General features: G+C 51.0%; 1 protein-coding gene across 1 annotated transcript in view; it reads left to right on the top strand.

Annotated features, from left to right (window-relative positions):
* Positions 1-12,042, top strand: part of LOC307070551 (uncharacterized protein) — a 21,592-nt gene extending 9,550 nt beyond the window's left edge. The window contains exons 11-21 of the mRNA XM_079729058.1: positions 250-396; positions 1,050-1,259; positions 1,687-1,839; positions 2,534-2,851; positions 3,041-3,145; positions 3,369-3,512; positions 3,903-4,016; positions 4,125-4,171; positions 4,317-6,828; positions 7,159-7,267; positions 10,140-12,042. Coding sequence (XP_079585184.1) covers positions 250-396; positions 1,050-1,259; positions 1,687-1,839; positions 2,534-2,851; positions 3,041-3,145; positions 3,369-3,512; positions 3,903-4,016; positions 4,125-4,171; positions 4,317-6,828; positions 7,159-7,267; positions 10,140-10,753 — 4,473 coding nt within the window. The 3' untranslated portion in view covers positions 10,754-12,042. The remainder of the gene's footprint in view (positions 1-249; positions 397-1,049; positions 1,260-1,686; positions 1,840-2,533; positions 2,852-3,040; positions 3,146-3,368; positions 3,513-3,902; positions 4,017-4,124; positions 4,172-4,316; positions 6,829-7,158; positions 7,268-10,139) is intronic.
* The last annotated feature ends 290 nt before the right edge of the window (positions 12,043-12,332 follow it).

The following is a 12,332-nucleotide window of genomic DNA, read 5'->3' as shown; positions in this document are numbered from 1 at the left end:
AAAAAATCAGACAATGTGATTTTCTGGATTTTTTTTTTTCATTTTGTCTCTCATAGCTGAGGTTTACCTATGATGAAAATTACAGGCCTCCCTTGTCTTTTTAAGTGGGAGAACTTGCACAATTGGTGGCTGACTAAATACTTTTTTGCCCCACTGTATATATCACTATCTATGTTACAACAGGTCAGGTAGAACAGGTCTAGGATTAGTTCCGCCCTGACGTGTTGACCCACACACTGTCTGTCCCAGGGTCAGATCCACAGCATCGTGGGCTGCACTGGAGACATCCGCTCGGAGGACTACGAGGGGCTGCCCTTCCACGTCTCGGACACCTTCAGCGACAACGAGCTCGGCCCGGAAGATGTGGGCAAGGAGGTGGAGTTCACCCTGACGACGGTAGGTCCCTCCTCAACACCTGATCCATGATGTGTATCCAGGTGTTCTCCAGGTGTTCTCCAGGTGTATCCACGTGTTCTCCAGGTGTTCTCCAGGTGTATCCAGGTATTCTCCAGGTTTGTCCAATTGTTCTCTAGGTGTTCTCCATGTGTATCCAGGTGTTTCCAGATGTTATTCAGGTGTATCCAGGTGTTCTCCAGGTGTATCCACGTGTTCTCCAGGTGTATCCAGGTATTCTCCAGATGTGTCCAATTGTTCTCTAGGTGTTCTCCATGTGTATCCAGGTGTTCTCCAGGTGTATCCAGGTATTCTCCAGGTGTGTCCAATTGTTCTCTAGGTGTTCTCCATGTGTATCCAGGTGTTTCCAGATGTTATTCAGGTGTATCCAGGTGCATCCAATTGTTATCCAAGTGTTCACCAGGTGCATCCAGGTGTTCTCCAGGTGTATCCAGGTATTCTCCAGGTGTATCCAATTGTTCTCTAGGTGTTCTCCATGTGTATCCAGGTGTTTCCAGATGTTATTCAGGTGTATCCAGGTGTTCTCCAGGTGTATCCACGTGTTCTCCAGATGTTCTCCAGGTGTATCCAGGTGTTATCCAGATGTTCTCCAGGTGTATCCAGGTGTCCTGAGGAGGTGTGTTCTGTGTATGCAGGTGAATGACGCCTCCAGGGGAATCCGCCTGAGGAGGCTGGTGCCACCGGGAGACAAGATCCTGGAGGAGCAGAAGAAACGAGAAGAGGAGGAGAGGAAGAAGAGGGGGGAGGAGGAGAGGAAGAAGAAGGAGGAGGAGGAAGAGGAGAAATCCAGAGACTTTGAGAAGAGGAAGGAGGTGGCTGCGGCGCTGGCAGCGGCCCAGGTCAAGGTGAGAGCCCTGAGATAAACGTTCTTTCATTGGTTCCACACATCCCGTCATATCAGCAGCTGTTCATCCATGCTCATTATTTACCTTCAGTCTAAAATAATTGAATTATATCAAATAAAAACATAAAGGTATTGTGTCTGAGTGTACATTTCAGCTACCTAGCATGACACTCCATCAAAACACAGTCTGTAGCGATACAACCAATCACAACGCAGTCTGTTACAACACAACCAATTACAACAGAGTCTGTAACAATCCAACCAATCAAAACGCAGTCTAACAATCCAACCAATCACATCAGTCTGTAACAATCCAACCAATCACAACACAGCACCACAGTAGCAGGATGGGAGAGACTTGAGGGCGTTGGTGCTACCAAGGAGCAGTTGATGAGAGCTCTGTGTCGTGTTCCTCCTCCACGCTCCAGTGGACCCCGCTGGGATTCAGAATGACCGACCCCAAAACCTTCGACGACATCAGCAAGGAGCGCTTCCAGGGCACCGTGCTGAAGACCATCTCCAAGAGCCCTCAGATCTACCAGGTCACCAAGGACGGCGTGAAGGGGGACCCCGACGAGAAGGTTGGTGCCCCGCCCCCTCACGGCCCGCCCCTCCCACTTCCCACCTCCCGGCCGCGATTGGACGCTTGGCGTCACCGTAGCAACGGCCGCAGCGTCACACGTGTTTGATGTTCTCTGCCTGTGTAGTAAATGAGCTGCTAGTCATGTGACGGTATGGGATCGGTGCATAGTCTTGCGTACTCGCCGATACCCGGAATTTCCGATACTGGTATCGGTACCGGAACAACTCTAGTTGCTAGCCTGTATCTTCGTTGTCCTTCAAAGTGGGCTGCAAAACTGTGTTTAATAAGTACAGTAAACGATTCAGCTCCTCTTAGATGATGTGTGGGTGTGTGTAGGTGCATGGGGACACCTCTGGATGTCAGCACTCACCTACACACCCCTCACATCAACTAAGAGAAGGTGGGTGCTGACCCCCAGCCCACCATGGACAGAACGTTGCTAGTTTTGGAATGTGATCAGTCCTGAAGGGTTAGGGGGTCTGAACCATTACACATTTGAGGCTGTTGGTGTGACAAATAATGTGGGTAGGGTTTTGAGAACCACTGCCCTAGACGTCCCCTCTTACCCACTGCATGAGGTGCACTGCATTCTGGGACTTACGCAACAGTGAGTTTAGTCAGTCTCTGTGTTTAATGCATCGTCGTCGTCAGTGACAGATGGGACGTTTAACCTGAACCCTCCCCGTCTGCAGAATGTTAATAAAGAAGAGAAGAAGAAGGACGCCGAAGAGGAGGCGGCGGCGGGCGAGGACGGAGACAAGAAGGACGTGGTCGAAGTAAAACAGGAAGCAGTCAAGGTTGAACAGGAAGTGAGCGCCGTCTCGGCGAAGGTGGAGGAGCAAGAGGAGCGTCCCATGGACGGTCAGCCGGCCGGCGGGAAGGAGAGGGAGAAGGAGAAGGAGCGGCCCGACCGAGGCCGCCTGGTGATGACCATCGCCGGGGAGCAGAAGATGTTGCACTTTGACCCCAGTGACGTCATGACCAGTGCCACCATGATGGTCGGAGACAAGGTGATTCATTGGGGGGGATCCAGTCCGGTCATTGGGGGGATCAATTAACAACTGTCTGATCAACTGCCAACCGCAGGGCCACACCCCTACGAGTGCTGCTAGAGAATGAATATCAGCCCACCTTTTGACCTGTGACCTTTGGCCTGTGACCTGTAGCCCGTCCTCACGCCCTCTGTAACCGTCTCAAAGGTGCGCTTCAACATCGCCACGCAGCGGGAGAGCAGGGAGGAGCGGGCCACCTACGTGGAGATCCTCCCGGACTCCTTCCAGGAGTCCACGGAGCAGCGCCGACACGTGAGACTCTCTCCTTGTTCTGCCCTACTGTGGAAGGCTATGGTTGGTGTCTTACTGTGGGGGGCTGGGGTCGGTGTCTTACTGTGGGGGGCTGGGGTCTGTGCCCTGCTGTGGGGTGCTGGGGTCTGTGCCCTGCTGTGGGGTGCTGGGGTCTGTGCCCTGCTGTGGGGTGCTGGGGTCAATGCCCCACTGTGGTGATACGATCCGTTATGTGTTGGGACAGGGCATCGTGATCGAGTTCTCCGACGAGTCCGGGCTCATCAAGTGCTCCCAGAATCCCCAGCTGTTCTTCCGCATGTCGGAGGTCATCATCGTCAAGCAGAAGAAGCTCCAGCTGAACGAGAAGGTGGAGTTCAGTGTGGTGCCGGTGAGTTCACTCTCTGTACTCTGATTGACTCCACTCTTTTCTACTGTTCCACTCTGTTCTACTCGGCGCTTCTCTGTTCCACTCGGTTCTGTGGTGTTCTACCTTGTTCCACTCTGTTCTACTCGGTTCCCCTCTGTTCTGTGGTGTTCCACTCTGTCCTACTCGGTTCCCCTCTGTTCTGCTGTGTTCTACCTTGTTCCACTCTGTTCTACTCGGTTCCCCTCTGTTCTGTGGTGTTCCACTCTGTCCTACTCGGTTCCCCTCTGTTCTGCTGTGTTCTACCTTGTTCCACTCTGTTCTACTCTGTTCCCCTCTGTTCTGTGGTGTTCCACTCTGTTCTGAGCGTTGTTGGTGGTCGTCGTTCACGTGCCGCCCTCTCTTCCTCGCCAGCATGAGACGGCGGACGGCGGGCACCAGGCCATCCGGATCACCCGCTTCATGGAGAACGTCTTCCTTCCCGTCCGGAAGCTGAGTGCCGTCGGTGCCGGCCCGGCCAAAGGGAAGGTAGGTACCGCAGCCGGACTTATATAGCCGATATCCTCAAAGAACAATGTGTTGAGAGGATGAGCGGAGGAAGCTGTTCTGAACCCCTCCTCTATGTCCGTGTTTCAGATGACCATCAAGATCTCCAAAGAAACAAAGAGTGTGGACGACAAAGGGTGAGTCCAAGATGGGCCTCTCCCGGCAGTCCCTTAATGTTCCCATTCCCAGTCGTCATTCCCATTCTCCTCCTCCTCGGAGTAACGTCTCACCAGTCTCCCAGCGTGTAGTGTCCCCGGCTCATGTGGTTTCCTTCCTCTGCAGTAAAGAGCAGGCGGAGTCTGATAAGCTGAAGGCGGTGGTGAAGAACCTGCGTTCCCAGGACTCTAAGGAAGGCCGGGGGGGCGGCGGGCGCAAGGACTACGCCGCCGGCCGCCGGCGATACGGTCGCTCGCGCAGCCGGAGCCGCAGCCCCTCCAGGACGCACTATGGCCGCTTCATCGAGAGGCACCGCAGCTCCAGCGTCAGACGCAGCGGAAGTCAGGAGCGGGAGCGCCCGCACCGCCGCTCCCCCTCCCGGAGCCGGGAGAGGAGCGGGGAGAGGAGCAGGGACAGTGGGAGCAGCAGGACTAAGATTAGTAAAAACAGCAAGGAGAGGGATGGCAGAGAAGGGAGGGATGGGAGGGATGGGAGGGAAGGGAGGGATGGGAGGGGGGGTAGTAGCGGTGGCAGTGGAGCTGTGCCGGTCGATGACGAACTCGCCAGGAAGAAATGGGAACTGGAGAAGCTGAACGAGATGATCGCTCACAGGAAGTCCATGGTGGAGCGGGACCACCGGGACAGTGATCCTCGAGACTCTCGGGGAGGAGACCCCCGGGGCCCAGACCATCGAGGAGACCCCCGAGGAGGAGGTGACCCCCGCGGCCCTGACCCCCGCGGCCCTGACCCCCGCGGGACGTGCATCGACTACGACCACGGCCGCATCGCCCTGCCCCTGAAGGAGTACAAACCGGCCCATCGGGAAGACCCGGAATACCGGTACCGCTCGCCTCCGTGCGACCCGGAAAGAGGTTACTATGGCAACTCTTACGAGAGAGGCTACCGGCCCCCGCCCCACGCCGACCCCTACAGAGACCGTCTCTATGACGACTATCCCTACGGAGACATGCCCTACAGGGGTGCGCCTTACGCGGCGGACCGTGCCTATGCCGAACGTTCCTACAGCGACCGTCCCCATGGAGACCAGCCGTACGGGGAGCAGCCCTACCCGGAGCGCCCCTACAGCAGCGCTCCGTACCCGGACCGCTACGACGCGTACGCCGACCCGTACGCCGCCAAACCCCACGCAGAACCACCGTACGACCCTCTCTACGACCCCCCCCCGGCCAAGCGTGCCCGGTCACCGGACCCCCACCGGGGGCGCTCTGCCTCCCCGACGCCTCACCCGGCCGCCCCTCAGAGTCCCCTCCCCTCCGGCTCCTACGCCCCTACCTCCGCCCAGCCCCCGCCCGCCTTCAAACCCCCGCAGTTCAGACCCCCGTCCCCGGTGGACTCACCCCCGCGGAGCCCCTCCCCCCGGCCCCCCGCCCAGTGGGCCGCGGCGGTACCCGGCCCGTCCTACAACCCCCTCCTGGAGATCTTCAACAAAGGCCTGGAGGCCCACAAGAAGACTCCGGCGGCGGCGGTCAGAGGCCCCGCCCCCTACCAGCAGCGGACCCCCAGCGAGGCGCAGAGGACCCCCAGCGAGCCGCCGAGCTACAGGCTGCCCGATGACGGGCTGCTGCCCCACGAGCGCGCCGTGCAGGACGGCAGCGGCTTCTCCAGGATCGTGGGCCTGGCCTCGGAGCAGCCGGCCCCCAGCCGGTACCACGAGCCCGGCCCCCGGAGCTCCTCCTCCGCAGAGAGGACCACCGAGGAGGACCAGCCCTTCGACAAGATCCAGACTCTGCTCAGGACCATCGGCATGAAGCTGACGACCGGCGACGGCTCCAGGCCCGGCGCCCCGGAGGGCATCCGCTCCAGTGAGGGCTACTCGTCCGCTGAGAGAGAGATCGGCTGGTCCTCAGCCAATAGGAGCGAGGGGCGACCAGAGTGGGCCGGGTCCACGGAGGCGAGGCGACGCCCGTCCCCGGCCCGGCCGCCCAGCGCCGAGCCGCAGGGCGGCCGGGAGTCTGAGTACGAGGGCTTCCTGGACCAGCAGGAGATGGAGGCTCTGAAGAGGGCCAAAGAGATGCAGTGTCTCACCAAGACCATCGGGGCCGGGTATGAATACAACACGCCCTCCGGTCCCCCCTCCACTCAGTTCCAACCGCAGCAACCCAGCTCCTCCTACCAGGGCCCAAACAGCTGGGCTCCGGTCGGCACCACGCAGAGCCCCACCTTCCCCAGGATGGCCTCCACACCGCCTCCTCCCGCTGCGCCACCAGCTCGTCGGTACGGGACTCCCCCTGGACACTCTCCCGGATCGCCCCCGCAGTACGTCCAGGGGTTCCCTACCTTCGGGCCCCCCTCCTCGTCCTCCTCCTCTCTCCCCTTCCTGGGTCAGGAGGACCCAGGTCCGAGCTCCACCAGCCCGGTCCCGGCCCCCCCCAGCGGCCCCCGGGCCCCGGGGTCCTCCCAGGGCGGCCCGTCAACTCCAGCCCTGACCCCCAGCGCTGAGGGTCAGGAGCCGAACTCGGCCCTCACGGTGGCCCGGTGCCTCAAGGTGATTGAGACGGTGAAGTCTCTGAAACCCTCCAAGTCGGTGCAGTTCAGCCTTCCCACAGACCTGCCCGTCTGCAGCGTGCAGATCGCTGGAGGGACGGAGGAGGACATCAAGGCCAAGCAGAAGGAGAAGGTAAACGGGCTGAATGACACAGATAGGGCTGACCAGATAGGGCCGAACAATTAATCGAAGTCCAACAAAAAGGTATCACTCAAAGAAAAAACGCATACTAAATCGCAATCCAAATATTGGTCGAAATAAACACCATTACACACAAGGTGTTTTCTGATTGAGCATGATTGTATCATACTGAAGCTCTCTGGCATTGGGTGGGACTTCTTATAAACAAAGATTTCATTAAATATTCAGAAAACTCAACAACGATGCATAAGGTGTCAAATTATGGTGCTTAAACACGACTATGTCTTCACTAAGGTGTGTATGCTGTGTTTTCTTCTCCAGTTGGACCAGTACAACCAGCGGATTCAGGACAAAAGGGAATTGCATTATCAAGAGATTAGGAACCTCAAGAAACAAGGAGTTTGGAAGAGACGTCCCTCCGTCTCACAAGGTATCAGTGTTAACCTCGTTTTATAGTCCGATGTTTGGGCTGGAGGTCACCGGCTGGGCCGAGGAAGCAAACAAAACTACTGTTCACTACGTTAATAACTTCAATACTTACAACGTTTATGCTGGTCTTTGACAAATATCTACAGTATATACATTGATAGCTAGGGGCATCCAGGGTTTAAGTGTCGTTGTTTAATTTTTCCTAGAGTTGGTTAATCATTAGTTTTGATCTTGATTAAGAAGTACTTTGAATCAGGTAGCTTAATTTAAGAAAGAAGCTAGAATTTAAAGTTTTGTCAGATAAGAATCCCGCACAGCATCAACTTTTTCCAGAGGAATTCTATGGACCAGATTTGGCCTTTTAGTCGCTATGCAAAGGGCGGCCAAAGTGATCCTTAGTGTAGTGGTCCAGCACAGCCCTGAAGAACGAAGACTTCTGACTCCACTAAGTACCTCTACTTCTTTTATCACTCTGTGTGCGCTGATCCGTCAAGCTCAGACACATCCGCGTTAGATCCAGACTCAAGTTATTGGTCTTGCCGGTAATGTTTTAAGTTATATGATATTAACAGACCAATTGAGTAAGATTACATCTTTTCACAAATACTGCCTCTCAGATATCGTTTCAATATATTGTTTATTTAGCTAGTCACGGTGTAACTTGTAATTATAGTTGAATCCTTACGTAATTACTGTTCGGCTTGAATTTTGGATTTTTAACATGATGCAAAAGTATCATGTTTGTCCCAATGGTCTGTTCTCGTTAAGCTAGCATAGCTCATCCTGTCCAGAAAGCTTTAGGATGAAGAAACGGGTCATCGTCCCACTCTGAACAGACGCTCATGTCGTTAGTTAGTTAGCTGACGTCTACAGACTAAATGTTTGGACTGCAGCATACTGGTATTACTTAGCTAAAGGTAAAAACATGCTAGGTCGTTCCTGGTTCACGTTGAGGCACCGAAATTGTACCATTTTCTGCCCGTAGCTTAAGTATGTTCATCTCAGGTTTGTAAACTGCTTTGATTGGACGTCTGTAAACGAGCTAACTACTGCGAACACCATGCATTAGCTAGGACTAGTTGTCCTAGCTAGCTTACTTCGTATGGCAGGTTCCCTTGAAGCTTTGTTTCGCTCGAGGTGTAGGCTAGCGTCTGTCCTGCCCTGGAAGGAATCTGCTTGGTCACCAGACCCTCTGCAAAGATTTAGCTCAGAGTTTGTGAATGTCGTGAAGTTCGTTTAAAGCCAAATCTGCCAGTACTGGTCCCCTCAGGTGTTAGTAAAGCAGTGGGGGTAAGTCCTTTCATCTTCTTGTTTGTGTTTTTAAATCAGTGCAGCATCTCCTCGACCCATTGATAAAATGTAGAAATTATATAAAATACTATCATATTCTGAAGAATATGAGGAACTACCGTTTTAGTGAAATAAAGCTTACATGCATGTATATAGTCTTAAGGTTTAAAATCAATGTAACATTTTCTGAAGAAAATATATAGTTGTGTGTTTTTATATAAATACAAGATATAATATGTATATCCCCTTAATCATCTACCCACGGAAGAAATGCATGTAGTAAATCTATAACAGTCTTGCCCTAAACAAACGATTGCTCAGTAAAAAGATGGGTTTTTACAAGTGCTAAAATGTTGAAAAGTTACTCAAAGCCTTTTCTCCTGTAGTATTCCAAGCTAAGTGTAATTTGAATCTATTTAGCCTTGCGGAAAATGTTTAGCTTTAGCCCATCTTGTATTTGTTAGGTTGTATGCTATCTATCTTGTAAGCTTTGCTGATATTGTCCCTAGCTTGTTGTCATCTGAAGAGTCACCGTTTAGTCTCAGAATCTGCATGAGCGCACGCGTTTCCCCCTGTCCGTCCGTCCACGGGACCTGAAAGGTTTAGTTGAAGTCGCTCGGCCATGCTGCTCGTTTGGTTCGTTCAGCTTCGAGGCACACGGCAGAGAGCGGGTCAAGGTAATCTCTGGAGAGTCACTTTCAGACAGACAATGGAAACCAGGAGTTCCAGGACATAGCCAGATCCCTGTCGCTAGTTCTTGCTGTAGTTAGGATGCATTGGGTTGGTTATTTTCTACTGGATGTCTTGCATCGTTCAGCTTCAAGTATGTTGTCTTCTACTTTGTCTTAAACAAGACATCAGTGACCTTTTTATTGTTGATTTCAGCTATTAAAGTGTTTTAGTAAAGGAAGGAGGGAATAAGGTCCCTTTTTTTTATGTGCCCTGCTTACAGCGGGCTGAAAAGCAGAGATTATAACTCCCATTGTTCTGAATTTAAACCTTACATGTAATTTTTCGATTGACATTTTCATATTGTATTATAACTGTATATTCAGCCAGTTCATGTTCAGCACAGATTAGATTCATACAGCTTTACCTTACGAAATATTTTATTTATCTATCTTATCTATGTAGACTGTCTGGGCACCTGGTTCTTATTGAGAGATATTTCGCCTGACGTTGTTTTGCCGGTTTGAATTTTGATGTTCATGTGCTGATGTTGTCTAGAAGAGCAAGGTAGGTGAGTACTTTACTCTTGTAATGGTCTATCGCTTTTAGAGAAACAATGGAATGAACAGTGGTTCCACACAAAGACGTAACAAAATATATAAAAATTAAAGAGAATGTTGAGGTAATCTAAGTACAACATTTAACGATAATTGCCAAATCTGTCTCAATTTACACCTTTTTTTTTTAAAGCATTTTTGCGTTAATTGGATTTTCAAAAGTTTCTTCTAATTTTGTTAAAAGCTTTTCCTCGATTTTTCATCAAGCACAGGGTCACGTAACACCTCTCCCACCCACTGATGAGGCTTCTCCAGGTAGAACTGGTCACTAACGACTGCACTCTATTGGTTCTCCAGGTAAGCCAATCGGGGAGCCCAAGAGCGTGTGGATCTGCGGCCACTCCCTGGTGTTCTGGGCCGAGGCGCGGGCCAAGTCCCCAGAGGTGGGCATGCAGCTGGGCATGGACCCCAGCAACGTGGTGATCCACTGGAAGGGCACCCAGGGCATGACGTGGCCCCAGCTGTTGCCGCTGCTCCACCAGCTCAAGGTGAAGTGGCCCAACCCGGACGTGCTCATCATGCACCTGGGCGGGAACGACCTGAGCACGGAGAGCCCCACCGACCTGCTGGCCTCGGTCAAGAAGGACCTGAGCTCCATGCGCAGCATCTTCCCCCAGTGCCTGCTGGTCTGGTCCAACATCCTGCCCCGCCGGGTGTGGCGCCACTCGGCAGACAACCATGAGGTTGACCTGGTGAGGACCACGGTCAACCGCCGCATCCACAACATCATCCTGGACCTGGGCGGCACCAGCCTGACCCATGACAACATCCGCTGCGGCTCCAACACGGGCCAGTACCGGCCGGACGGGGTGCACCTGTCCTCCAAGGGCATCGACACCTTCAACCTCAACTTGCAGGACTTCCTGGAGAAGTGGGAGATGGAGTCCATCAAAGACCTGGAGAAACCCTGATCTCGTTTTATCACTGCTTTAGCTTTTGCCTTTTATGAGTTGTTAGCCTGCGGCGTTAGCGAAGGAGTTCTAAGTTTGTTAGTAGTCACTGATGGCTTTTAATGTTCTGCTCTAGTCACTCTTGTGGTTTTAGCTCCGCTGTAACGAAACAAGTGGTCTGAGTGTACTCCAAATCAACCAATAAAGTGATCTGTTTCTCATGTCGTCCATTTACTCGTCTCTATACCGAAACTAGTGGAAGAACTTTACTAAGAATATCTAACGAGGGCTTTGCAGAAGAAGAGGCCAGATGGGTAAAAACTAAACATTTTCCTATAATTTCTATTAAATGAAGTGACTTCATTAAATGTATAACGAATATTACCAGTTTCTATTGACCCCTGAGGGGTCTGTCTTGTTCCATTTAGAAGTTCTAATGCTGCATTCATTGAAGAAGCAATAATTTTTTCATACTTGCTAGGTTGTATGTAGGGATGTTAGAAATGTGTTCCTGTTGTCATGTTGTCGCCTCTATTCTGTGTTCTGTTCTATCCTCAGTGCAGCGGAGAGTCGCTGAAAGGTGAGTTAATCTCCTCAGGTAACCCCATAGCAACTGTGTGCTGAGACATGTCTGATGCGCAGTGATCAACATAGATGCACATTTATGAAAGGCCACTTCTGCCTAGATGGGTTGATCATTGCTTTAATAAAAACTTGGGTAACTCCTATTTTTATTTTATGTTCAATGAATTCTGAATTTATGCTTTTTCATTAATGAAATGTTTTAATTGATTTCTGATTGTTATTGACCGCGTTTCTGTTGCTTTGCATCAGAAATCCTCCAAGAGGTACGAATGAGAATGACCTGAATTATGACCAACCTTTAAAAAATATAATAATCACCCATTCTTGTTGTAAATGTTAGTTTTTTCCATCGAATCATCACATTCACACTGCTTGTATTTCCGAGGATGTATGTTTATTCTGTAAATCCTAAACCTTAGACTGTAGAAATCGTTGCGAGATTAGTTGTTGAGTATTCTAGAATTATTTTGGTATTTGACCTCTATTTTCATAGTTGAGTTAAGTGTTTAGACTTCTATTAAAATGTCTCATTTAAAATCTGTTTAAATCCAAGTGTTGGTTAAACTCATCTACAATCTTTCCAACGTGTTGATTTGAATTCTGACGACCATTGAAGATTGATGCAGACAGGTAAAGGACATCTCTAGTGAAGCATTGGCTGATTCTGGTTTATTACCAAGTAGGTAGTATAACTTTTGGGCATAATTAATAATAAATAATTAAATTTAAGGATTTCTTGTGCCTTGGGTTTCTGTTTCAAACATTATTGACCTATTCCGCACTTATTTTTTAATGCAAAATATTTGTACTTATGATTTAAATAAAGGTTTGAAAGGTTATTGTCTTTAATTATTGTGAATTTCATACACGGTTGGGTGGGAGGGTTTAAATTGACAGAATAAATTAGGGTGGATTACTTTGGATTATTTGCATGGTTCCAGGCTTACTTTATTGGGTCTAAACTAGTACTAGCTGTAAACATGACACGGGGAAGTCCTGGCCGGCAGAGGGGAGT

This window comes from Pollachius pollachius, assembly GCF_949987615.1.
Source record: "Pollachius pollachius genome assembly, chromosome: 2".
Lineage (NCBI taxonomy): Eukaryota > Metazoa > Chordata > Actinopteri > Gadiformes > Gadidae > Pollachius > Pollachius pollachius.
Note: the sequence above shows the minus strand (reverse complement) of the source record. Positions and strands in the feature narration are given on the sequence as shown.